At 38.8% G+C, this 27,642-nt stretch overlaps 1 protein-coding gene across 13 annotated transcripts in view; it reads left to right on the plus strand.

Annotated features, from left to right (window-relative positions):
* PPP2R5E (protein phosphatase 2 regulatory subunit B'epsilon) overlaps positions 1-27,642 on the plus strand; it is a 108,933-nt gene that overhangs the window by 68,792 nt on the left and 12,499 nt on the right. For 10 of the 13 annotated variants that reach the window (XR_012159591.2, XR_012159593.2, XR_012159592.2 and 7 more), the window contains 7 exons: positions 17,259-17,360; positions 19,600-19,692; positions 25,339-25,469; positions 25,552-25,611; positions 26,230-26,338; positions 27,224-27,277; positions 27,381-27,431. Coding sequence is in view for 9 of the 13 variants with exons in the window: in XM_073349886.2 (XP_073205987.1) it covers positions 17,259-17,360; positions 19,600-19,692; positions 25,339-25,469; positions 25,552-25,611; positions 26,230-26,338; positions 27,224-27,277; positions 27,381-27,431 (600 nt within the window). In the remaining 4 variants the exon portion in view is untranslated. The remainder of the gene's footprint in view (positions 1-17,258; positions 17,361-19,599; positions 19,693-25,338; positions 25,470-25,551; positions 25,612-26,229; positions 26,339-27,223; positions 27,278-27,380; positions 27,432-27,642) is intronic. The other 3 variants (XM_073349889.2, XM_073349892.2, XM_073349890.2) reach the window with 2 other exon arrangements.

Below are 27,642 nucleotides of genomic sequence, written 5' to 3' on the forward strand. Positions count from 1 at the left end.
TAACTGCTCACTTCTCTGCATTCTAATCAAGCTAGTTCCTCCTCCTGCTTACTGCTTGGATGCCAACAGGGGAACATTGAGACCACAGGAGAAACCGTCTTTGTTCCTGTGCCTGGTATTACAGCAGTCCTTGGCTGCCGGGAGGAGGAAATGTGGTGAAAGTCCTGCTTAGCCCCTGCATGTTCAGTGCAAACAATCTTTGAGGTGTCTGGCTGCCAAACTGGCTCATAACTTGGCCAAATTTGAGCAGATTTTCACAGGGACAGCAAAAATCCACACCCTTGGCAATAGGACAACCCCTTTGCCAAATTTCAAGTCCCTTCTCCAAAGCATGGAGGTGCTATAGCTTCTCAATAAAATGGTTGTAAAAAATGTTTTAACATGAGAAAATCAACATTTTTTTCCCATACTCCTGAGAAGTGTCAGAATTGTTTTTGTTGAAATTTTCTAAGAAACCTCAGCCTAAGGAAGATGCTTGGCTTGGAAAATTTCAGCGCAAATGGTTAAAGTTTGGCACAGTTATAAGCAAAAGAAAACAAGATCTTACAATGGAAAGTGTCAGGTATTGCTACCTTCACCAGCTATAATGTACACCCGTGCACACACACTTTGCAGATGTTTTCTGTATAAGCGTTATGCATGATGATGTGGCATAGAGTATAAAGGTTTTTAAAACATGCTGGTGCTCATGTTGCTCATGAGTGTCAAATCCATGAGTGAATTATGCAGGTCATCCCAACTGAGTGCTAATAAATGTTTTTTGCTATACCACACCAGCATGTATTTTGTATATGCTACATATTTTACAGGAAAACTGTCTTAGATATGTACTGTTTTTTTCATCACTTTGCCAGCAAAAATTAAACTCCCTTAGTACCATGAGTCCAGCTGTACGAGCCTTAGAGGAAGAGAGAATCCCTTAACGTTATCTAAAATAGATGTTCAGTACACAGTGTTTCCCCTTGGCTAAGCAGTAGTCAATTTTGGAACCTTGCAACAGGTCACTTTCAGTTGCTGGAGAGAAATTGATGTTGTGAAGTCAGGTATAGTATACCTTGTTTATTTACATTAATATGTACATGAGTCCTGTTACCCTTAAACTGAGATAGACCTAACTGTGTGAAGGCAACTTTGTACGCCCATTCAGTGACCGTGAATAGCCACAGGGAACAGCTACTTTTGTGCATGTTCCTCCAGGTCTCCAGCTATCTTCCCAGCTGCCATTGATCTTCCCTTTCTGGCTGACCTGTCATGATCCAGTCAGGAGCCAGGAGAACAGCAGCAGATTCACCCTTAGTAAATTCATCACACTGCTCTGTGTTGACTGCGCAGCACATTCATCACAATAATATTTTGATGTTAAGGTATGATATCTTAAGACCTTCCAAAGCTAAACATAAATGCTATTTGGAAAACTTGGTGGAGTATTCTCTTTACTGTGATGTCTAGCACTCATTTCTAGCACTTTTGGGTTGCGACATACCCATCCAGGAAAGAATATTGGCCATCCTGGCGTTTGGGCCAGTGTAATCTTGTGGGGGACGGGTGGAATTCCATATCTGGAGGGGGCAAAAAGGGAAACAATTTTAAGACTGATATGTTTTAAAAAAGGGGGAGCAGGGAGGGGATAAAAAGGCACCTCTTTGAGCTGAAGGTTTGACATGCTAGTAGTCATACAGAGGAATAGTGGCTAAAGTGCTGGTCACTTGCTTCTAATCTTGATTATCTGGAGGAATCTGACTTTAAAATTATATTATATATGGAAAAGCTTTTTAGGTCATTTATACAGTTTTCTAAAATGCTTTAGTTGTAATTTTTCTCTGCCTATAAAACCTGAAAAGTTGATTTATGATACTAAGGCAGCCTGGCTTTATAGATAAAGCGATATAAAATCCATTACTACTAATATTCCTTTCAAACTCTCGAAAATGTTTCCAATTTTTTTTTTGGTAGAATACATGTTGTTAGTGGTATGGTATAAAGGTTTTATAGGCACTCATTTGGGATGATCAGCATAGCTTACTCATGGATCTGTGGCTTGCAACTCATGCAGTTAATGGTATTTAAAACCTAATGCTGTGGCCCAGTATTCTGGTATTATATATGTTCTCTCTCTTGTGTTTGTGTACACTCCTCTCCCCTCCCCAAATTACGTTTATCAGTCTGTTTTTTAACTAACTGTTTTGCTTGATTTAAATTTTGAAGCTGTGCTAAACTTTTGGAATTTGTATTGGGGGAGGGGGGAAGTTTTAGTGGTCACTTGACATGTGAGGCTATCACTAGCCTTATAGGGATTATCAATATCACTTGCAATAGAAGAATAACTGGCACTTGTGCTAATGGAAATAGGAGGATTTATTCAGAAGGAGTATGTTGTACAAAGCCCGTTTCCCCTGCAGTTTTTGGAGTGTCATTTGGTGAGCATTTTACATCTTTTAGAATTCAGCTGATCTGAAGAAAAAGGCCCCACCACTTACAACACAGTGTATGCAAAAGAAGGTGTCAGTGATACAGTTTTATGGACAAAATAATATGGCACTTAATCTGAAATAATTTACCACTATCTGAGCAAAATTTGCAAGCTTAGAATAAAGTAATGATGGTGATTTTGCTTGGTAGATTAAGCACTGTTAGTTGAATAAAATGAATGTTTGTATTATCTGTGCATTATCCTACAGTGTGCTTGTACTAGGGCTTTTTATGTTTTCAGAAGGTTAACATGTAGATTGAGACACTGACTATTTCTATTTAAAAAGGCAGATGGATGGGAAAAATGACTTTCCGTTAAATTTAAAACCTTGAATGAATTTCTGTGGTAGGTGCCTGTTCTTCCCTTTGCAAATTATAAACCCCCCACAAAACATTTGCTGTAGTGTTCATGCTTTAACCAGGATAACTAACAGACTACCTTTTATTGACTGGATAATGAAACTCTATTGTGATACATGACTTTTAGAGCAAAATGTTCCTTTACTACCTGACTCTTAAATGCAAAATTTGTCCATAGTGCACTAGGTGTCTTCCTGAACTTTTCTATCATTACAAATTATGTGCAATGAAAAAATTAACCTGCATAGGCAAAATTAAACCCAAATCAGGACTTTATTCTGGCAGTCCTGGCCAAAAGGCTGCTGAACAGCACAGGGACAGGCAGAAATCTGTTGTAAATAACTAAGTCAAACATCAGAGAAATAATCACTTACCAAACAATATATCCAGAGAGCCAGATGCTGAACTCTGTTCCCGTGGTATAAATCTGAAATGATTCCATTGACTTAAATCTGGGTTTACACACACGGAAAGAGATCAGAATCGGGTTCAACGAATGTAACAAAAGTGAGAGAGCTAGTAGATAAAGCTAATCCTGGTTAAAGCTAATCTCCAAACCCTTGATATACAAGGCAAACAAAGCAAACACAGGCAGTTGTTGAGGAATCCTTTTTAGGTGTAGGTGCTAGCAGTCAGACTTACCGTAATTGTGAATTTCTTCATTTTCATTAGCTTTGCTTATGATTAGTAGTGGACCCTGGCCTCAAAATACAGATCCAATTTCAAATGTTCCCAAGTTTAAAGGCTGGTTGAATCAGCAGATGTATTGCAAATCTGTACTCTTTAGTATTAACATTTTTTAAAATAACTTGTTTTGTGTATTTTCTCTGTAGTTTTTTTGGAGAGAAAAAATCAGATTGGATTTACACAATATCAAGTTTAAATAAAATAAATAAAATAATACAATTTTCCAAAAATGGATAGTGACAAATTTTGGCTACAATATTCATCTTAACATCATTTTAGAAAGTTTGTGACAACAAGTTAAGAAATATCAATGTGCCAGAGTCATTGCCTGAAAGATTACAGTGCTAAAATTACAAGAGTACACAAAGACTGTTTTGAAATCACCTAAGAACTCCTGTACTCCTGAACTTCATTTTTTAAAAGTGTTTTTTTCAGGAATAAAATGTTACTACAAAGCTAGGATCCTCTGAACCTAAATATGGATTTGTAATGGAAGTCCCGAGATAGCTTTAACTAACTGCAAAGTTACCCAAGGCATTTATGAGATATTGAAATGTACAGAAGATGTAGCTATAAAATACGAATTTGAAGAAGTAATTTTAAATTTCTGCTTAAGGATTGTCAGGTGATATTGGCAGTAGAAGAAAGAAAAGAAAACAACTTGTTCACACAGAACCTAACCCTTTCACTCATTTTATTTGTTTTAAATATAATTGACAGCAAATTGATTAGTTGGATGCCAGTCACTCAGTACTTGTTAAAGAAGCATCCTCAGCTTGAAATCAGGTTGTTTTCAGACAGTGGGTTATAAGTAGTTTCAGCTACTACACCTGCTCCTGAGTTTTCCTACCAATTTTTGTGGTTTTAGAATAACATTTAGAATGTTTTTTCTTTCTGACTCCTGTTTGTGTGGGTCATTTGCTCAGCCCGGGAAACTGACTACCTGATTATACAGGAGATACGATGAAACTATGTACAGCTGTTAAATGAGCAAAATAAACAAACTGGAAAAACAAATTAGAAAAACACTTGGTGCTTCTTTGAGTAATTGTCCCTATTGTATTCTCCTGTGAGGTAAGCATGCGTACTGTGCGCCTGAGCCAGAGAATTTGAAAGTAGTGTCCATGGTCCACGCATGCACCTTGTGTCTTTGACCAAGGGGATAAAGGGTGGTACAGACTGATCGTCTCTTCATTTCCTTCTCTCCACCACCTCGTCCAGGTTGGAATCTAGAGTGTCTGCAGCTTTGACTTCATCCTACAAACAATCAACCTAGTTGTAAATAGTTAACAGTTTTAATAGTTTAGCAGTTTTAACAGTTCTAAAAGTTTTAGTATTAGATTAGTCTCTGGAGGTTGGGGGTGGGGTGGGACAGGAGAACACCACTGTCCCCACCCCCCATACCCAGTTTGGGTACCAGACTATGCCCTGTACCCTGGGCTTCAAACTCTGAGCTTCCTGACCATGATCCTTCTCAGTCAGTGATGACCACCAATGATGCCTGTACTGCCTTGGGGAAGCTCACATTGCGGCAAGTATATGCAGATCTTGTTCTTCAGCTGTATTTGAGAAGGGCGGGAACTTTGTCTCCGCAAATACCTCATGGAGAAGGCGATGGGGCCCCAATCGGACGCAGGCTGGTGAAACCCCACCCCCATACATTTGCTTGATTCAACAAGGAGTGTGTGTCCTGCTGCAAAGTGTGACTCTCTGAATCGGGAGAATCCATCCCCACAGGCCCCATGGCAGGGTCTTGTTGGAAAGCTAGGAAGCACTCTCATAAGCATGAGACTAAGTGTTCCTTAAAGTTCACTTCAAAGAAGTTGGACTTGACTGTAAGCAAGCCTACCAGCTCAGTCCATGAGGACTTAAAACATCCCTAAGTCCCAGAGGCACAGCAAGAAAGCCCACAAGCACTGGACTACATTAGTTCCAGACTCTGTCCTGTCAGTACTCTCATCCCCGACGCCAAACTCCGGGATCCATCTGCACTGATGAAGCCCAATCACTGCCAACTCCGGATACCACCCTTCTCACCAGCTCTGTTACCCTGGACAAGCAGAGTCCCCCTCACACTGGGGAGGTCTGAATGTGTTGCCACCCCACAAGATGTCTTCACCCTCCCAGATCCAGAATCCTCTCCTCCATTGGGACCCTGTGTTTCCATGGATATAATATCTCGTCAGAGAGAACCAACTGCACAGTGGAGCCTATTAAGCTCCCATATGCAGAATACACCTCCCCTCCCACAGAGCTGGAAGCAGCCTTCTGCTCAGGAGATTCAGAGCCATTGGCTGAATCGCTCTTCCCTTACCATACTTATCCTCCACCACCCAAAAGACCTGCACAGTTTCAGGACCAACCCCAGCCTCATCTACCCCATGCCTGTCGACCACTCTTATGGGCCATGCTGGGAGCCTTGGTATCTAGTTGATCCGATCTGCTAGGGAACCACCCATTGCCTCCTCTCTAAGGGGATACTCAGGTCTACTTCCAGATCTGACAGAGGAGGAAGAATATTACACTCCGGTTCTACTGGAACCAGCAAGATTGCCATAATCATTCCCAGATGAAACGGAAATTTCTGCACCCCCTCACCTCCATGACTTCAGGCGGTTCCAGGACCTTGTCCACAGAGTTGCTGAAGAGCTTCAGATTCTCCTTAAGGTGGTCCAGGACTCCTAGCACAAACTCTTAGCCATCCTGCACACCTCCGGAACTAACAGAATAGTTCTCCCTGTTAATGAAGCTATGCTGGAGCCAGGTAAGACAGTTTGGCACACGCCTGACCCTGCCACCTCCACAGCAGGCTCAGCATCTCAATCTCAGCCTCTGGTTGGACGATATTTTTTTTTATGGGAGCTTGATAGCTGCGAAATACTAAGCCCAACACCTTCCAATCCCAGAACACTGTTCTGGGGACTCCTAGCATGCTCTTTCAACAGCTGGAGTGCAGTACAGACAAGTGGGTGCTGAATGTCATCCACTCTGGCTGTATGATAGAGTTTGCGTTCCTACCTCTCGTGAAACCCCTCCACCCCATCCCTCTTCAGGGACCACTCTTACGACAGTATTCTTACATGAGTTGAACTTCCTACTGCAGCAAGGAGCAATAGAACTTGTTCCTCCACAATACCAAGGGGAAAGGTTTTACTTAACCTACATCCTAATACCCAAAAAGAAGGGTTGTTGGAGACCAGTTCTTGATCTCCACTATCTGAACTGCTTCATTCGCAAACTCAGATTTCGCATGGTCATATTGGCAGCAATAATTCCATCTTTAAAAAAGGGCATATGGTTCATAACTGTCAATAGGAAGGACACCTACTTTCACATAGGTATTCAACCCGCCCACAGATGCTTTCTCAGATTTATCTGACTATTTTCAGTAGAGTACTCCCCTTTGGAATAGTAACCACCCCCAAAGTCTTTACCAAGGTATTCTCAGTTGTAGTGGCCCATGTCAGATGTCATGGCTTCATTGTCTTCCTGTACCTCAGCAACATGGCTTCTTGTTGTAAAGTGCTGCATGTACTGCCTTGGGGAAGCTCACATCGCGGCAAGGTGCAGTAGATGCTGATTGTTCCCCAGGTGTACTCGAGAAGGGTGGGAACTTTGTCTCCGTAAATTCTTCATAGAGAAGGCCAGGAGGCCCCAATCTGACCCAGGCTGGGGAACCCCCCAGTTCATCTGCTTGATTCAGCAAGGAGTGCTTTTCCCGCTGCAAAGTGCAACTCCATGATGCTACATCTTTTCTCTTCATTGGGAGTCTGCATAAATATAGAAAAATCTGTTCTCGCCACCACATAATCTCTGGACTTCATCGTGACAACCCTAAATTCTATCACTGCAAAAGTGTACCTGCACATAGACAGGTTCCAGACCATGAACTATATCATAGTTCATGTCACAAGTAGCCCTCGAGTACCGGTCAAAACGCATCTTTCTCTACTCAGTCACATAGCAGGCATTACTTTCAAATTCACTGGCTCAAGGCACATGGTGTAGATGCTTAACCCACAGTGGAATACAGATAGGACCATATATCTTGAAGAAACTCCTGTTACAGGTAAGTAACTAGCTCTTACAGTTACTGTAACTTTAATTGTTACAATTAGGGCTGTCAAGAGATTAAAAAAATTAATCACGATTAATAGTGCAATTAAAAAAATGAATGCACTCTCAAACAACAATAGAATGCCATTTATTTTAAATATTTTTGGGTGTTTACTACATTTTCAAATATATTAATTTCAGTTACAACACAGAATACAAAGTGTACAGTGCTCACTTTATATTTATGATTACAAATATTTGCACTGTAAAAAAACAAATTATTTTTCAGTTCATCTCATAAAAATTCTGTAGTGCAGTCTCTTTATCATGAAAGTTGAACTTACAAATGTAGAATTATGTACAAAAAAACTGCATGCAAAAATAAAACAATGTAAAACTTTAGAGCCTACAAGTCCACTCAGTCCTAATTCTTGGTCATTCAATCACTCAGACAAACAAGGTTGGTTACAATTTGCATGAGATAATGTTGTCTGCTTCTTGTTTACAGTATCATCTGAAAGTGAGAACAGGCGTTTGCATGGCACTGTTGTAACTGATGTTCCAAGATATTTACATGCCAGATGCGCTAAAGATTCATATGTTCCTTCATTCTTCAACCACCATTCCAGAGGGCATGCTTCCATGGTGATGATGGGTTCTGCTTGATAACGATCCAAAGCAGTGTGGACTGGTGCATGTTAATTTTCATCATCTGAGTCAGAGGCCACCAGTAGTAGGTTGATTTTCTTTTTTGGTGATTTGGGTTCTGTAGTTCCCACATCAGTGTGTTGCTCTTTTAAGACTTCTAAAAGCATGCTCCACACCTCGTCCCTCTCAGATTTTGGTCGGCACTTCAGATCCTTAAACTTTGGGTCGAGTGCTGTAGCTATTTTTAGAACTCTCAAGTCGGTACTTTCTTTGTGTTTTGTCAAATCTGCTGTGAAAGCATTCTTAAAACGAACATGTGCTGGGTCATCATCCAAGACTGCTATAACATGAAATATATGCATAATGCAGGTAAAACAGGGCAGAAGACATACAATTCTCCCCCCAAGGAGTACAGTCATAAATTTAATTGATGTTGTGTTTTTTTAACGAGCATCATCAGCATGGAAGCATGTCCTTTGGAATGGTGGCCAAAGCATGAAGGGGCATATGAATGTTTAGCATATCTGGCATGTAAATACCTTGCAATGCCTTCTACAAAAGTGCCATGCGAATGCCTGTTCTCACTTTCAGATGACATTGTAAATAAGAAGCAGTCAGCAGTATCTCGCGTCAATGTAAACAAACTTGTTTGTCTTAGCAATTGGCAGAATAAGAAGTAGGACTGAGTGAACTTGTAGGCTCTGAAGTTTTACACTGTTTTGGTTTTGAGTGCAGTTATGTAACGAAAAAAAATCTGCATTTGTAAGTTACACTTTCATGATAAAGAGATTGCACTTCAGTACTTGTATGAGATGAATTGAAAAATACTATTTCTTTTGTTTATCATTTTCACAGTGCATATATTTATAATCAAAAATAATAATATAAAGTGAGCACTATGCACTTTGTTTTCTGTGTTGTAATTGAAATCAATATTGAAAATGTAGAAAAACATCCAAAAATATTTAATAAATTTCAATTGGTATTCTATTGTTATAAGTGCAATTAATCACAATTAATTGACCGCCATAGTTACAATCATAGCTAAAAAAATGAAGTATGATTTTGAAGTACAAGGTAGCTCTTTAAATGTTTAAATCCAAACTATAAGTGTATCGGTATGTAAGTGTAACGAGAATCTTTCTTTTTTCAGTTTTTTTAATTTCATTTTATCAAGTGTACTGGCTTAAATGGAAGTATTTTTTTTCCCTACAGCTATTTGCAGTTTGAAATCAGAGAGAACATATGTCTTGTAATATGACCTAATTTCTCAAGATCATGCAACTCCAAACTTAGTCACTTTACCATATGCTAGTTGCACAGCAGATAGCAAGGTGTTCCATCACTTAGTCATAATAGTGAAAAAATAAATAGTAAAGTTCGAAAAGTGTAGTTATTTGTGTGGACTGATGCAAACATTATGAAAAGGTTCACAATCTGTTAAGTACTGTGGCTCTTTCCCAACAAGTTATGGGCTTATCCAATCAGAATGGCTTCAGATATTTGTAATATATATGTACAAGTTACTGTGTACATGCTATATTTATATATTTTGGGGGGTCTGTCTCCCATTTACAACAGGGGATGATAACGAGAGAAGATGTAAATTACCCAATCACTAATGGGAGAATTTAGACCCCTATATGTTTCTCCCTCAATGACAGTATATTTAGGGGTCTGTTTGGTTTACTTAGTCCGAACTCCCTTTTCACTTCAGGATAAAATTTGGCATGCACCCAATTCAGAAAAAAAGAAGTACAAGGTATTGAAATAAATGGAAATTGAGCTCAGTCTGACAGTTTTAGTTACAGGTACAAGCAATAAGTTTGGGGAGAACTTTGGACACTGTATGCCATGCTCTAGTTTGGTGGGGGGGGGGAGGAGACTTCTTTGAAAAGGTTTGGGGTTTTTTTGTTTTGGTTTTTTTGCAGGCATTCAGCCCTAACTTCAGACAGGTTCTGTTTGGTATTTAAAAAGTAATTTCAAATACAAATATCTTGGTAAAATCTTGCAATGTATTGCCTATTAATATATATTCATAGTTACGTTGCAGTGGTTGATCAGCATTGATTGATTTTGGAGTAGAGCTGGTCAATATTTTGTCAATTTCTAAATTAGAAAAACAAATCAGGAACATTTTTTATTTTAAATTTACTCCCCTCCTTTTCCCCCCAAATAAGTGTTGGTTGGAATTTAAAAAAGAAAGGAAAAAATGGTTGTGGTGAGGGATATTGGAAAAAGTTTTGAAACAGATTTTCCCTTTTCTTCCCCATGCAGCTCTACTTTGAAGCCATTCTACTGTATTGTCAAAGATCTATATCTCAACAGTTCCAGACTAATAAGCAGGCTGTGAATTGATGCTACATGTAAATGAACCGTTACACTGTTTTGTGATTCATGCAGTAGTATTCTTCATTCTTTCAGTTGCCTGCATTTCAATCCTTTGTGTGATACCTTGAAGAAGTACAGTATGTTCCAAGGATTGACGCACTTCAGTGCCCCTGCGGCATTGATTTTAAAAAGGAGGTGCCTACTGTAACCATTCACATTATCTTTTTAAACTTATGATTGTTTTTGGACATCAGTTTAATGACAATTGGAACTCTTCACCATCAGGATAACTTGTCTGTCTGTTCTCTTGACCAAGACATCTACATTTTGCCTCTGTTTATAACATCAACTTCTTCATTCCTAATGCGGACAAGAAAAATTAAAGGGAACTTCACATCTTTTTCAGTTGTGGTTGTACCTTTACTTTAACTTACTCTTACCTACTCTCTTTCTTGCATGCACAAGTGGATTTGGATGCATTTTATGCATGTGGCACTCAGCCTTTACTTGGACTTTACAGTATATGCTTATTCAAAAATAATTTTGCTTTTGTAATAAGCTTACAGTATTCGGGTGCCAGTTTGTTGGCCTTTAACTAGTTGTGGCTAAAACCTTTTTCTCCCACTTCTTGCTCCAGCAGTCAGCACAGATAAATGCATCAATATTTGTTTTCCCTTTTAAAAGGTCCAGGCCCTGTATGCATAGGACTTAGACTTACTTCATTTCCTACAGATCAGACCTTTGTATCTAGCTTTTGATTCTGAAATATAGTACTTTCTCTTTTAACTTACCATTATTTTTAAAAAGTTAACATTTGCTGTTCACTGGTAATGGGAAGAAATGTGCACTCAGTCTTGCCTAGTCTCTTTTCCAGTCGCCAGTTAATTTTAGAGTTCTGAGATAGGTTACTTGTATTCTCTTTCAAAAATGTGAATTCAGCACCCAAATAGTTATTTTATGCTCTCAAACTCTACCCATTGCTTGTCCTCATCACATCAAGTACTAAAGAATAATAAGACAGTGAGCACCCATTTTTTTGTAACCCTGTTTATGGCTTCCATGTACTCGGAATAGATTGTAATTTTTCAGTACAAGTGTTGCATACAATATTTAGAATTGTGCAGATGCTTTGTCAACAGTGGTTCAGTAAGTACTTCCCCAGTGGTGTGGTATGTTGCCCACAAATGTGGGTTTGTAATGGAAATACTGGCATAAATAGTTATACTAGATAACACTGCAATAATAAATTTATGAATAATAATTAAATGATTCCATCTTGACATGCAACTTTGATAAATGAATGAATTGCTTTTTCTCGATATATAAAGTTTGACATGTGTGAGCATGTTTTGAATAATAAAGAAGAATGCAGCTATCTCGATGAGGTCTTGATCACTCTTTGGAAACCTAGCATCATTCGGTATAACTAAAATGAGATCTTAATTTAAGTAAAATTAGTTGGACATTAAATATCCCATGATCCATGAAATTTAAATTGCTTTGCCTTTAACAATAGTATGTTAATAAGGAAATGCTGTTGTGTCAGAACTGAGAAAGTTTATTGATTCAATGTCTGTACAGTAATCCTTTTTAAAAAAAGACAGTTATCCAAAGAAAGGGCAGTTGTCCATCCTTAGAGGTTTTTAAGGCCCAGCTTGACAAAGCCGTGGCTTGATGATTTAGTTAGTGTTGGTCTTGCTTTGAGGAGTGGATTGGACTAGATGACCTCCTGAGGCCTCTTCCAACCCTAATATTCTATGATTCTATGATATGTCTAAATAAGTTGTATAATTTTTTAGCTTAACATAAGACTGGCCATACTGGGTCAGACAAATCATCCATCTTGCCCAGTATCTTGTCTTCCAGCGGTGGCTGATGTTAAATGCTTCAGAGGGGATGAACAGAAGATGGCAATTTATCGAGTGACCCATCCCCTGTCGTTCAGTCCCAGCTTCTAGTAGTTAGAGCAGAGATGGACAACTTGCGACCCATCAGGGTAAGCTGATTGCGGGCCGCAAGATGTTTTGTGGACGTAGACTGTCTGCAGACATGGCCCCCCTGCAGTTCCCAGTGGTGGCAGTTCGCCGTTCCCGGCCAATGGGAGCTGCAGGAAGCAGCGGGCCGCTCGTCTGCAAAATATCTCACGACCCGCAATCAGCTTACCCTGATGGGCCACAAGTTGCCACCACTGAGTTAGAGGTTTAGGGACACCGAGAGCATGGGGTTGGTGTCCCTGAAATTGGCTAATAGCCATTAATGAACCTATCATCCATGAACTTAACTAACTCTTTTTTGAACTGTTAGTTTTGAATCTTAGTTTAAAATAGAACTTGAATGTAATACGTTGACTAAAATGATGGGATGATTACATCCCATTCATTGAAATCAGTGGAGTTACATTAGTTGGACCAGTGTATTTAGATCACAAATTTATTATTAGTTGGTTAAAAATATGACGTGAATTAAGGACCTGATTGATTTTTTTAATTTGTAATTTATCATTTAATCAAAGCAGAGGTTGAAAATAGATCAGCTACTCTGATTGTGTATGACAGGTTTCAGAGGAACAGCCGTGTTAGTCTGTATTCGCAAAAAGAAAAGGAGTACTTGTGGCACCTTAGAGACTAACCAATTTATTTGAGCATGAGCTTTCGTGAGCTACAGCTCACTTCATCAGATGTTTACCGTGGAAACTGCAGCAGACTTTATATACACACAGAAATCATGAAACAATACCTCCTCCCACCCCACTGTCCTGCTGGTAATAGCTTATCTAAAGTGATCAACAGGTGGGCCATTTCCAGCACAAATCCAGGTTTTCTCACCCTCCACCCCCCCACACAAATTCACTCTCCTGCTGGTGCTAGCCCATCCAAAGTGACAACTCTTTACATAATCAAGTCGGGCTATTTCCTGCATAGATCAAGGTTTTCTCATATCCCCCCCACCCCCATACACACACAAACTCACTCTCCTGCTGGTAATAGCTCATCTAAACTGACCATTCTCCAGGTTTAAATCCAAGTTAAACCAGAACATCTGGGGGGGGGGGGTAGGAAAAAACAAGAGGAAACAGGCTACCTTGCATAATGACTTAGCCACTCCCAGTCTCTATTTAAGCCTAAATTAATAGTATCCAATTTGCAAATGAATTCCAATTCAGCAGTTTCTCGCTGGAGTCTGGATTTGAAGTTTTTTTGTTTTAAGATAGCGACCTTCATGTCTGTGATTGCGTGACCAGAGAGATTGAAGTGTTCTCCGACTGGTTTATGAATGTTATAATTCTTGACATCTGATTTGTGTCCATTTATTCTTTTACGTAGAGACTGTCCAGTTTGACCAATGTACATGGCAGAGGGGCATTGCTGGCACATGATGGCATAGATCACATTGGTGGATGTGCAGGTGAACGAGCCTCTGATAGTGTGGCTGATGTTATTAGGCCCTGTGATGGTGTCCCCTGAATAGATATGTGGGCACAATTGGCAACGGGCTTTGTTGCAAGGATAAGTTCCTGGGTTAGTGGTTCTGTTGTGTGGTATGTGGTTGTTGGTGAGTATTTGCTTCAGGTTGCGGGGCTGTCTGTAGGCAAGGACTGGCCTGTCTCCCAAGACTTGTGAGAGTGTTGGGTCATCCTTTAGGATAGGTTGTAGATCCTTAATAATGCGTTGGAGGGGTTTTAGTTGGGGGCTGAAGGTGACGGCTAGTGGCGTTCTGTTATTTTCTTTGTTAGGCCTGTCCTGTAGTAGGTAACTTCTGGGAACTCTTCTGGCTCTATCAATCTGTTTCTTTACTTCTGCAGGTGGGTATTGTAGTTGTAAGAAAGCTTGACAGAGATCTTGTAGGTGTTTGTCTCTGTCTGAGGGGTTGGAGCAAATGCGGTTGTATCGCAGAGCTTGGCTGTAGACGATGGATCGTGTGGTGTGGTCAGGGTGAAAGCTGGAGGCATGCAGGTAGGAATAGCGGTCAGTAGGTTTACGGTATAGGGTGGTGTTTATGTGGCCATTGTTTATTAGCACTGTAGTGTCCAGGAAGTGGATCTCTTGTGTGGACTGGACCAGGCTGAGGTTGGTGGTGGGATGGAAATTGTTGAAATCATGGTGGAATTCCTCAAGGGCTTCTTTTCCATGGGTCCAGATCTAAAACCTATTTCAGTTTATTTCTGTTTGCAAATCTTTGTCTGAATACAGAGAATTAACATTCTCTAAAAGGAACTGACTGAGAAATGGCAAAATGCATTTGAGGGGTGTTCATTCAAATAGGACTAGTGAGCTATCAGCCCAGAGAGAAGTAAAAGTGTTGAGTCCTATCAGGGTATCAATGGAAAGGGTAACACAGGAATTCTGGCTTCAAAGCGGCAGTTATAAGAAGCAACACAGACCAACTTCTGATGATTTCTGTTCCTTATTGGTGCTCTAACTCTTGCTGACTTGAGGCATTTAGTAAAACCTCCAGTAGGCCTTTGTCTTGGCCTAATTTGTAAATGTTGTTGTAAGGTTTTTAAAATAATCGTACTTATTTAACTCTTGCTTTCTTGGGTCTGATGATAAATCTGATCAACTAAAATATAGATTAAATTTGCAAAGAATTTTGCTTATTTCTTACAAATGAACTTACAGAAGAATTATCTATCACTGCTGACTTTCTTTTGTTGTGCTACCATCCCATTCTGGTCCAGGTTGTGGGAAGGCTAGGATTTTTCAACTTTAAGTATTAATTAAAAATGCTCCAGCATATAGTATTGCAGTATCCCAAATGGCCAGCACCCAGGCACCAGTAAAGAAATTTCTCCTTTTTTACATCCTGAACTGATCCGCAGGGGTTTATCTTCTTCCTTTGCCTTGTACACAGTTACAGAGAAACAACTCTCAGCGCTGGTTATATCTTCCATTAACTGCTGATCTGCTCCCTTTCTAGCTGTGTGACTGTGTCTGATGTGAGAGAGAGAGAGAGAGAGAGAGATTTCAAAAATCTTCCTGAGAGGGCAGGACTACAATACATGTCTTTCTGCTTACCTGGAGTATCTATTTGATTTATGATCCAGATGAGACTGGAAACTATGTCATGGAGGACCTTGTAAGTGAACAGTACCAAATTGAACTTAAAAAACAATAACCCCTCTGTCCCCCCAAAAACAAACCCCCAAAACTCACGTGGAGAACAGCTCATGATAAATGCTAGTAACCAGTTAGCAAGTATACACTGAATTCAGTATCTATCGTCACATAACAGGGTGCACGCTACTAATCGCCACATCTGTCAATGTTGAATGCCATGTGTCTGGAAGCAGAGATTTGTGTATACCATAAAAGCTTCAGTAAAAGTCACTGTGCTTCACTATTACTGTAGCAAAACACACCCTCTTGTGGTGAGAAGAAGAAAGTCCAATCATAAGCCCACCAGTTTCCTCTGTTCCACACTTTCACTCGCTTTATTAATCCTTCTCCCTCAGTTGTTATTGACACTCCCTTTTTCTTCTTTGTCCTGTTTACAATGAGTCTCTCTCGCTGTCTTGCACCGTTTTAGCCTTCCTGCTTTTTCCCCTTGTTCCACTTTCTTTTCTTTTTTCGTAGTTACATCTTTTACTAGTACCTCCTATAATTTGTGAACTGAAGTATAGTTCATGCTGCTTTTAACAACATGTTGATTGTTTTTAGGCTTTTGACATTAAAGTAACTCTGCATGTTAAATTACCAGTATGCTGAAAATATAACTTGCAGATCTACTTTTGAAACTTTCTTCTGATTTATCACAGGTCGCTGAATTACAAGAGTAAAAAGCTAGGTACAGAGACAAGAATGTTGAAGAAAGATTCATTGTGCATCTCAAAACCTTCAACAAAACCTCTGCTTAGTTTATCCAAAGAGGATAAAGGGGACTAGTGAGAGTCATGTATAGACTGGATCAGGACATAGCATGCTGCTGTTTTCACCTATTTGATAACCCAGTTAGGTCTGGGATGAACACCAAAGTTTGCAATTTATCTTAGCTGTTGTACAAAGTTATACACCAGAAAAGCTGCCTCAGTAAGCCAGGCAGTCTCAGCAAAGCACTTCTAATTAGTTTTAAGTAGACCAAAACCTCCATGAACTAAAATATGTGATAAGTGACAAGCAAATAGTATTTATTGCTCCCAGTTTGTGCCAGATATACAACTTAGTACTAAGTGTGCAGAGACATTAGAAACTGCCAGGTGCTGACAGGTGAGACTCCCTGGCACATCCCACTAATATTCTCTCTGTGTGAAGGAAAATAACAAGGTTATATGCAAACCCTCATATTTTTACGCCTGCTCATAGCGCATTCCTATTGATTCTAAATACCCATGCCCTAGACCTTTCAGATTAGTGCCCTTTGTTTGAATTTTGCTCAGCTGGGCTGGGAGTAAGGAGATGAAGGGCTCTTCAAGGGAGAAATAGATACAGTCAGTGAAAGGGCAGCCTGTGAGGTGCTCTTGGAACACCATTGTGAAGAAGGGAAAAAGTTTTTAAGGAAGAGGAGACCATGGCAGGCAACAAGTTTATTAGGTTACTTAGTACTGCACAATTTCTAATGTGAATTAAGCAAAGTAAATGCTGCCAAACTGACATCCATAGTGGATATATAGAGACTATACATAAACAGAGTTTATACAGAGTTCTGGTGTCTGGAAATGACTATACTATTTCAGAAGCAGCTCTTAATTTTTCTTTTCTTTTGCTTTTTAGGTATCTTGCAATATATTTAGAACTCTCCCACCTAGTGACAGTAATGAATTTGATCCAGAAGAAGATGAACCCACCCTTGAGGCATCATGGCCACATTTACAGGTATTAAATATAATCTGAGAACAAATCTGTGTCACTGCTTGATATGTGTTATGTTTCCCTACACCGTCTGTTAATCTGTGATTCAGATTTGAGTTGGTTCATAAGATGTAGAAATCATTGTTCTACCTTCTTAACACTGCTCTTTACTACAGCTGGAGTACCTATGAAGATAGAAGAGCCTTTGTAATGTTTTCAGGGCCTTTCTGATCAAGTCAGGGACTTAAATTCAGCTCAGGACTGAGAGTGGCCCACATTTTCCTGTTCTCCTTCACTGCATTAAAAAAAATTATTGTGAAGAATTGCACCTGTGCTGCACTTGTACACAGTACTTCTTAGCAGCTTCAGCAGGAGCAGTGGAATTAAACTAATGTCATCCTAGTCAGTTTTGTTCTGCTGGGCCATTAGAAAATTGCTACTATGCAGAAGAATCATACATGAGCACTTGTTGCTAGTCGGGAGGATGGGGGAGAATAGAAATGTTAGTCTCCTTCACTTTTCCTTCCTAACAATATATAGCCTTGCCTTCAGGAATTCAGAGCAGAGCATACTCTCTCTGCTATACATCCTCCTTTTGGGATGTATAAGAATGCCTTCAAATATCAATGCCAAATATCTTTAGCATACAGGAAAACAAACTCATTTCACAGAGAGGGTCAGAAGCTACTGGACCAGATTCAACCCTGGCAGAAGTAGGTCTATTTTCTATTGCTGTCAACAGGGACTATGTCCATTTATGCCACAGGTAAATTGGCTTCTCCTCTCTTCAGTTTAGAACAAGTCAGAGCTCGAACACCAGAGAGAGAGAGAGGAATCTGGGAGTTGCTATAAGTACAAGGGTATGATTGATCTCTACCTAGAGTAAGGAACTGGTTTGAAACTTTTATGCAGGGCCCCAACTCTGCCATTGAGAGATTTGATAAGTCACACAATATTCTCCTCCCAGAATTTAGAAACTGTCTCCTTTCTCTTTTTGTACTTAAAATCTCACAAAAATACTATCGTGTATTAAATCCCTTGGGGTGGTGAGTGCTGTACGGACACAGAACAAAAAGACAGTTCTGGCCACAAAGAGTTTACAATCTAAGTATAAGTCAAGACAACAGATGGATACAGACAGATGGCAGAGTACAAGGAAACAATGAGACAATATTGGTCAGCATGATAGGGAGGGGAGTGGCTATGGATTTTCTTAGAAAATAGATGGTTTACAGAGTAAAACTAACCTTGTTACTTGTCAGGGAGTTGATAGAAGTGCTTTCCTGTTGACCTACTGTTGAATTATATGGAGTTCTTGCACTTTTCCTTACCTCCGACCTCCCTGTTTCCTTTTAGAAGCATTTAGAAGAAATCAATCTTCTCAATAAGGCAAAGCAGCCACTATGATGTTATAGGGGAGTTTGCATGGAAAAGCTGTAGATTCCTTTAAAATTAATTTTTAGCTTGCCTTTTTCCCTCAACACCAATATTTATCCTTTCAAAAACTGGAAGGGAGCACATTTTAAAATGGTTGGTCTCCTAGGAAAGGTTTGATAGGGAGACTTGACAGCAGTCTACAACTCATCTGTCTACTGGCAGATCATAGCTGCTTTCCTAAGAGAGCTAGATAATATCTGTTGCACTTTGCTTCCTTTTGCCTTGTTACATACTATCTGAATGGGTCTGGTCAGTTGCAGTCCCTTCTGAATTGTATAGGCAGAGATGGACTTCTGTGAGAGCAAGTATCTCCAGCCCAGGGGCTAATTCTCAGCGAGTTGGAGACTCCTGATTAAATCTCATTCTACATTAGTCTGTAGTGTTTCAATCTGTAGCAGAATGTTACAGTGAACAGTTTCTAATTACAATTAAATGTTTCCATACTGTTTCACCAACCCTCTCAAAATCATAATGACTTTATTTTGTATGATTTCAGGAGTCCAGAGGACAGTGAGAATGTGCTTGCCAATTACTCCAGAAAGCTGTACAACCCAATGAACAAGCATTACAGGATGATAATGCCTGTTCTTAGTGGGAGTTGAGTTGAAATTCCCCTGATTAGGGTCAAATGAGCAAGATTAACACGTATGATCATGTAATGAATTCTAGCTCTAGTAACCCCTTAATAAATTTTTAAAAAAAATTCCATAAGGTCTTTCAAAACAGGCATTTTCTGTTTTAGTGCATTAGGAAAAAAAGCTGGGAAACTTTACAAATAAAAATAAAATAAAATCATAGAATAAACTGTGATTTTTGTTTCTTGCAGCTTGTGTATGAGTTTTTCATACGATTTTTGGAAAGCCAAGAATTCCAACCTAGCATTGCCAAAAAGTACATAGATCAGAAATTTGTATTACAGGTAAGCAGGCTCATTTTCTTTAAAACTGTCAGCATGCTTTTGATACTTAATATTAATGATTTTTTTATTCCTAAAACCAGTTTATTAGAAAATAGAATGTGTAACTCTTTCACCCTTCCACAATAACGGGTAAGTGGGTAACAATAAAAGAGATTCAGACTCTCAGGGGGAGGAATATCGATCCATCACAGAAGTTCAGACTAGGTGATCCACAGTGGTGCCTTCTGGTGTTGGAGTGAGACCGTCTAGCCATCATTTAATTTTGTCTCCACTTTTTTTTGTTAACTTACTTAAGAAATTTTACTTACAAGTTGTATAACTCAATTGAAGTTGTGGCAGTTTAAAAGTAAAGGTTTGGCCATACAGTGCAAAAACCTAAATAGTGTTTATAGAGTGTAAAAAAACCCTATTAAATAGAGATTGTTTATGTCTGAAATTTGACTGACTTTAAAATTGTCAAAATACCACTTTTAAAAAAGGGAAATATTTTCTCACTCTGGCTCAAGAGCTGTTTGAGAGCTGGCAGAAAGAGCAAAAGTTCATTAAGAAAACTCTTTCCTAGAGCTGTACTGAAAACACTGAAGTTGTGGTGATCATGGTGGAAATAAATCTAAAGGCCATGTTATGTTCAAGGTCTGTTAGAAACACAGGAAGGGAAGTATCAGTAATGGGGAAAAAGAACTAAATTGTCAAAGAATGGAAGTTTTATCTTTATGATGTGGTTGCCACCAGCGTGACTCAACTGGGGAGGCCATCAGTCCTGCCGATGGTAGCCAGTCTGGAGTTCTGCACCCAGTTCCCTGTCTTCCTGGTGTGCAGGCTGGTTTCCCTGTGTGTACTGCTGCATAGCTGGCAGCAGCTATAGCTGGTGCCTCTCTACTGAGGAACTAGCTTTCTTCCACACCTCAGCAAAGCTCTGTATAAATGGCAAGGCAAAGAAAACTCTGTCCCAGAAAAAGGAAAGGAAGAAGACCTGAAAGTACCCTCCTTTGCCTCTTCCCTATAACTTTCTGCAGTGGGTCCATTTTGTCTTTCGTGCTTCTGTCCCCCACCATGGACTTGTGTGGAACCTCTGAATATGACTAGAAAGAGAACCTCTAGGAGGACCGAGACTTAAATAGGGGTCATGCTAGAAGTGATAGGAGATACTTTGCCTTTCCGACACATCTTCATGAATGAGTCTTTTCATCCATGATCAACAGCCTACGAAGATTCTCCGAAAAAGCTTCCCAGGAGAGCCATTCTTTCCCCTAACCCCCTCCATAGTCTCTTTCACCCCAGGGCCAAAAACCACATCATTCTTCCTTTTCCCTCCTTCCTCTCAGGTAGGAGAGTCTCCTGGAGAAAATGGGGAATAATTGCTGCTGTGATGAAGTCCCATCCCCGTTCCTTAGCAAGAAGGTCACTCTGAAAGACTCGGGGGTGGGGTGTGTGTATTTTAAATCCCATATCTCTTTAGAAATTCTCAAAAGCAGAGGTGAGGCTCTGCTTTCTTCCCTCCAAAGTAGTGCCTCAGAGTTGATTCTGCCTTTCTGGATAATGATGAAGGGAATGTGGTGAATCTCTCTTGATTTTTATGCACATCCTGCCAAAGAACCACCTTAGAATCTATATTCTTCACGCAGACTTCCATATCTTCTGATCTCTCATCCAAAGGTAGATTCAGCAGTGGCTTCCTAACTTAAGCTAATAGACCTGCCTAAGGAGGCCAGTATCTCTCTTCATGGTTGATTGAACAGCAAGGTGGAAGAGACAATAAACAATTATTTGAGTTGGAGGCGACTCTGGTCACTACTGCAACCTATGGCTTATCTTCCTAGAGTGGCCATTCAGTGCCTTGTGGAGATCCAAGAAGAGAAAATTACTTGCTTCAAGGCTTTCTTTAGGGGATATTTGGTATGAGACTATTGTTCACAGGCTTTCCTTCTACACTTCTTTTCCCTTCAGACCTAGCCGAATGATTGTGGAGAGAATCCTGGTGCCCTACTCTCCATTCTAGAGAAACAGTGCTTCTGTACTCTTGTTATATGTTTCTACCCTTACCCAGCATCCTAGGTATGCTTATCCCTCATGCTTCTTCCTCAGGACACTCACCCTTGTCATCCTTTCGTAATGTTGCACTAGGGTGTGAATGTGATCTAAAGAAGGGTTTCGACATCTGGTCATCCATAATGGCATACCAAATGAAAGAGTGGTAACTATTAGGAGAGGGAGTTTTAAAACGAGGAATGGTACATATTTAAGTATGTATGAGACAGTATATCACAATGCCTGTTGAGAATCAGATTATTTTTGCCGTGTGGTTAGGTGATAGACTTCTTAAAAATAACGGTGTAACTTTTTTAGATAGAATGAGTATTAATTCAAATGAATGTTTTGTCTAAATCACAAGTTAGGCCTCAATTTGTAAAAAGTAAATTTTACATTTAAAATTAAGTGACTGGCCTATTAAAGCCATATTGCACTTGCAATCGTATATTTAAGGTCAGTTTGGTTTTAGAATTATAACTTTATAAGGATTTGTCAGGTTACTGTAAGACATTTATATGAGATAGCAACTGAAACTTTTATAAAATTCAACCTGTTCAATGAATATTGTTCCATGGTAACTTTAAACTGTGACATTCTTTTACTTATGTTTTCATTGTTGAATTTGTTTTTAAAATTTGAGAAACTTTAATGAAGTTATTCCTAGTGAGGAATGGCTTTAATTTCAAAATGAGAAAAATACCAGTCACTTTTGTTATATATTTATGAACCTAGAGCTATGTCACTGGATGTTTAGAGTTTAATGTTTCATTTCGAAAGGTGGCTTACATCTATTCTGAAATGTAAGGCAGAAGTTGCTAAGAGACATAACAATTAAGTATCTCCGTACCCATATTTTCTGCTCTAGGTGTCTATTTAGTAATTTGTACTTCACATTTCTAGTTATAATTAGTATAAAGGTATCTCAATAATCATACAAATTATGGAAATCGTTCAACCTGTCCTTAAAAATAACCCTTTGTTATTTTGTTAAAACCTGAAGACAAATTGGATATCATATATCAGAACATGTCTTTTTTACTATGTTTTGAGCCCCGTAATTGAAATTGATACTGACAAGCCTAAACTATGTTTCTCAAGAGGATCTGTGCAATGAAACTGAAAATCTAAACATTTTGCCTGTACAACCAATTCACAGTCAGAGTTAAAATCCGATTGTATCTGCAACATTTCCAGCTATTTTCTACCTTAGGTGAAATTCTGAATTTTTTGGAAGGGTAAGACAGTTATTTATGTATGTGTAATTTGGTGGGGTGGTTTGTTTTGTTTTGCTTTGCTTTTTGTTTTAGGGCAGAACTAATTCAACATAGTGATTTTGTTTACTACCTCTCTAGGGCAGCTGACAAAACTCATAGTTTCCCTCATGAAATTGTGATTGCATATCCCTCACTGCAGGGGTACTGTATTAATCATCACAAGCTACGGAACTATCCAAAGCAGTAAAACAGTTAGGAAGCTCACATGCATCTGTCACATACTTGAATGTTCTAAACCACAAGTCTTGAACATGTACCTATCTTCACTCTCTTTTATACGCTGAATTGCACAAGGAGAGTGCTGTGATTTTTGTTGAAAAGAAAATGTGCAGTTTGTGGATGCAGAATAAATAGTGAAACAAGTGCCACAGAGATAAGAGAAGTTACAATAAAACAGCCTAAGTCTATAAAGGTGTTCAGTACTATAGTGGCAATGATGCGACAAGCATCAGGAGACAGAATTTTTGCATGTGCCACTCTAAGACTGAGGAACAAACTTCCAAAAACTAAAGACCATCACAGACCTCACCATCTTTCATTCTAACTGCAAGATGCACTTCTTCTCTTTTGTAAACACAGAGCAAAAAACTCTGCCAAAACATAGTACTACTCTGCACGTACAGTTTTCCCCTTGAGGAAAGGATGAGACAGAGAATGAACCTCATGTGACAGTTGTTAGTTACTTTTTATAATGCGCTAGTGGAAGGCACTCAGATATTACAGTGATGATGGCAGTACAAGAACCTACATAGCATAGAATAGAATGAAATCCGTGCGAGTACAAGAGTATGGGGTCATGGGGAATCAGCAAGATTTGAACACACATCACTAAGGTTATTGAAAAAATTATTATTTTACTACTTATATCAGTCCACGTTTCCAGCTCGATGTGACTATGAAAGTCCTGAGGGGGGCGTCAGGGAACAAGGTGGGGTTGGAAGGGGTAGGTGTCTGGGGGGGGAGGGGGCTGCCAGGGGACAAGAAGCAAGGAGGGGCGGATAGGGGGCGGGGGCACAGCCTGGCACAGCCTCCCTTAACCGGCCCTCCAAACAATTTCCGAAACCCGATGTGGCTCTCAGGCCAAAAAGTTTGCCCGCCCCTGCCCTAAAATCATATGTTAATTAATATTCACTGAACAGCTGAAAAGGATCTATTTAAACTGTGATTTGCCTTTTTTTTTTTTAAGACAACTTTTGAAAGTGTCTGCAATTTCTTGTGACTGACTAAAGTCAGGAGCCCAATTATACAGTTTCTTAAACTATTTTTAGGTTACAGTTTTCTATAGTGTAAATATTACATTTTATTAGATTTTTCCCTCTACTAACTATACATTGTCTGTAACACTTCTATATCTGCACATATTTATTATTATTGTAGTTATTGTTATTCAGACCAAAGGTGGTGATGTGACATTTTAGACACAATTAAGAAAAACAAGGTTCCAGCAAAAAGGAGCATACCATAGGTGCACTTGAAAAAAAAAAAATCTGATTTGTGAGAGATCGCTAGTTTTATTGGTATTCCCCATGTTAAGCACTGGGATTATCTCTCAAAACGATATAATGTAAAATCAAAGAAACTTTTTAAGTGCGACCACTGAAATCAACATAAGATAAAATGTACATACACAACCGTAAACATCTGTGGGTGGTGGGAATAATGCATGTAGGAGAGATGATGGCAGCAATAGGGAAAAGGAAACTCTTCCTTAGAGGATAATATTTAATATTTAAAGCCCCTGACCAGACATCAGTAAAACTGTTTGTTTAAAAGTTTTAAAATGGAATTAAAAATAGAAAAAACAACTTGAGAGAGTTGGTACTGTTCATAAACCACAAGTGGGCTCAAAAGTCATGCATTACATATATGTACAGTGTATGTCTGTGTCAGTTCAGGCCCTTAAAGATTTTGGGCATTAAATTGACATGACTGTGTTAATGAATTGGTATTCATATTTTGCAACTAAACTCTTTTTTTTTTTACCATCTCTGGAATGTCACCAGTCCAAGTCCTCTGCTTAACAAGAAAGAATCGGAATAATTGATAAATGCTTTCATATATTTAATGGCTTAACTGTGGCAACTTGAGTTATAGAAGCTCCACAATACATTTTCTACAGAGTGCATTGACTGGTATTCACACAGTTGACTGAATACCTCATGTCTATGTTGACTCCTTTCAAGTTTGAATGAAGGCAACAAATTTTTGTGGCAGTTGTGTGCGCTCACACATATGCAATCTAGCTCATCATATGTAAACTGCATACATTTTTTAAAATAAAGGCAATTCACCATTTCTTATTAGTCATCTGATTCTTAAATTATGTCTTCTTTTACAACAGCTTTTGGAGCTATTTGACAGTGAAGACCCCCGAGAACGAGACTACCTAAAAACAGTCTTACACAGAATTTATGGCAAGTTTCTTGGTCTTAGAGCATTTATCCGAAAACAGATTAACAATATTTTTCTACGGTAAGTTTTGGGGGGAAATGGTTGTTGGGTTATAAATGTTTTATGAAACTATTTATTAATTTTTTTAAACTTTATTTGATAGGTTTGTTTATGAAACTGAACACTTCAATGGTGTAGCTGAACTGCTGGAAATATTAGGAAGGTAAATGAACCTTTATATAATAAGCCATCTCTGACAGCTATGCTGAAAATTTCAGGGGTCAATGAAAAATATAAGCCTAAGCTCTGATCCTGAAAACAGACTTGTGCACATGCTTAACTTTAAGCACAGATTAAGCCTTGGCATACCTCTTTGCAAAGAAGATTTAATTGTGTGCACATTACAAAGTACAATTTTTTCTTACATTGTTCCTTGTGCACTTCATTGTGACTTGTACATTGCAAATTTTGCTTTAAACAGTTATTAGAGTGTTGGTTTCAGTGTGTTGCTAAGCAGTCTAATTGTAGTTAGTTCCACAGTCAGTTACCAAAGAGCACCTTAAACTCATTAATTTACCAACCAAATAGGCAAGGTCATATGTATTAGGCAACAAGACTATATGACTGATCACATAGTTATTCTCATGTCAGAGTGTAACTACTATATAGCAATAACTAGAATGAACTGTACCTTGAACACTGGCTAGTGCAAAGGTTCAGCACATATTAGGATAATACCTACTGTCTGTCTTCTTGTGTAATTACTTTGATAAAGTAAAGTTCAGACCACAAGTAAATGTTCTGTGATGTTGCTAATCAATGTTTCTTTTCTTATTTCTAGTATTATCAATGGTTTTGCTTTACCTCTCAAAGCAGAGCATAAACAGTTTCTGGTGAAGGTGCTGATTCCTTTACATACTGTCAGGAGTTTATCACTCTTCCATGCACAGGTAGAAATTATAAAAAACATTTTCTGCTTTGTTAAAACAGAACAGTATACTTGATTGCTTTGGAAATCTTTTGCTTAGCTAAAAAAATCTTCTGAATGAAAACAAACAAAAAAAACCAGAAAACTTTTGTCATGTGGAATAAAAATGAAACAGATAAGTATTTAGTAGACTTAATGCATTTTGTAGAATAAATCTGGTGGAATTTATATATAGATATAATTTTTGTATACCTGTAAGATATTGTCAAGCACTGAAACTCTGTAGGCTTTCCTCCAGACACCCAATCTTTTTGTCCTTCTAATGAGGCTATCTTCCCCACTCATCCAGAACCTGATCCTGTAGTCAGAGGTCTCAGTTGTTTTTGTCTCTTGCACTGTCATCTGTCTGGTCATTCTATCTTGGTAATTCTTTACACACTCACCCTCTCTGCACTTTGGCTCTAAATTGATCCTAATTTCTGTACTCTGGCCTTGCTTTCTTAGTCTTTTATGCCAATTTTTGGCTGTGTTGGCTCATCTCATGTAAGTCGTCATGATGCTGATGCTGCCAAAAGTGTGAAAGAAACACATTCGCAGAACACTGAGCCTTTCAAAATGTTACTTACATGAGTACATTTGGAATCCATAAAGTTCAAACAGTTTCAAAATGTACTTGGACATATTTTTTCTTCACTTTTCGTTTGTTTGTTTGTTCTTTGCTGTTAACTGCAGCTTGGATGCAGTTGCAAATTCCCCAGACTCACAGTTTAAAGTAGGATTTACAATTTAGAATAAGATGCATACTGAACTGTTTTGATTCTCTGTTCTTTTTAATACTGAACATGTCTTTTGAGTTCTCAGTAAAAATGTCATAATTTCATGTGAATATATTTTTTCCCCTTCACAGCTGGCATATTGTATAGTACAGTTTCTGGAGAAAGATCCTTCACTCACAGAGCCAGTAAATATTTCTTTGGTATTTTTTTATATCTTAAACATCCAGTTTTCCCAGCTGTGAAGTTGTAAAATGTAATATAAAATTTACTTTCTCATTTGTAATTCAGGTCATTAGAGGTTTAATGAAATTCTGGCCGAAAACCTGCAGTCAGAAAGAGGTAAGTTCTATGTTGCTGTTAAGATTTAAGTAAAGGAGTTTGATAGTTCTACAGATAAACATTAAAGATACTTTTCTCCCAGGAACATCCAGAGAGTTTCAGGTAAATAATACAGACAAATCTTAAATGCTGTTGTGGATTTTGGCATCTGTTTAGCTTATCTGGGTGATTATCTGTGTTCAGACTGACCTGTGTTGGACATAATTTTGAC

Source organism: Lepidochelys kempii, chromosome 6 (assembly GCF_965140285.1).
Source record: "Lepidochelys kempii isolate rLepKem1 chromosome 6, rLepKem1.hap1, whole genome shotgun sequence".
In the NCBI taxonomy this organism is placed as follows: Eukaryota; Metazoa; Chordata; order Testudines; family Cheloniidae; genus Lepidochelys; species Lepidochelys kempii.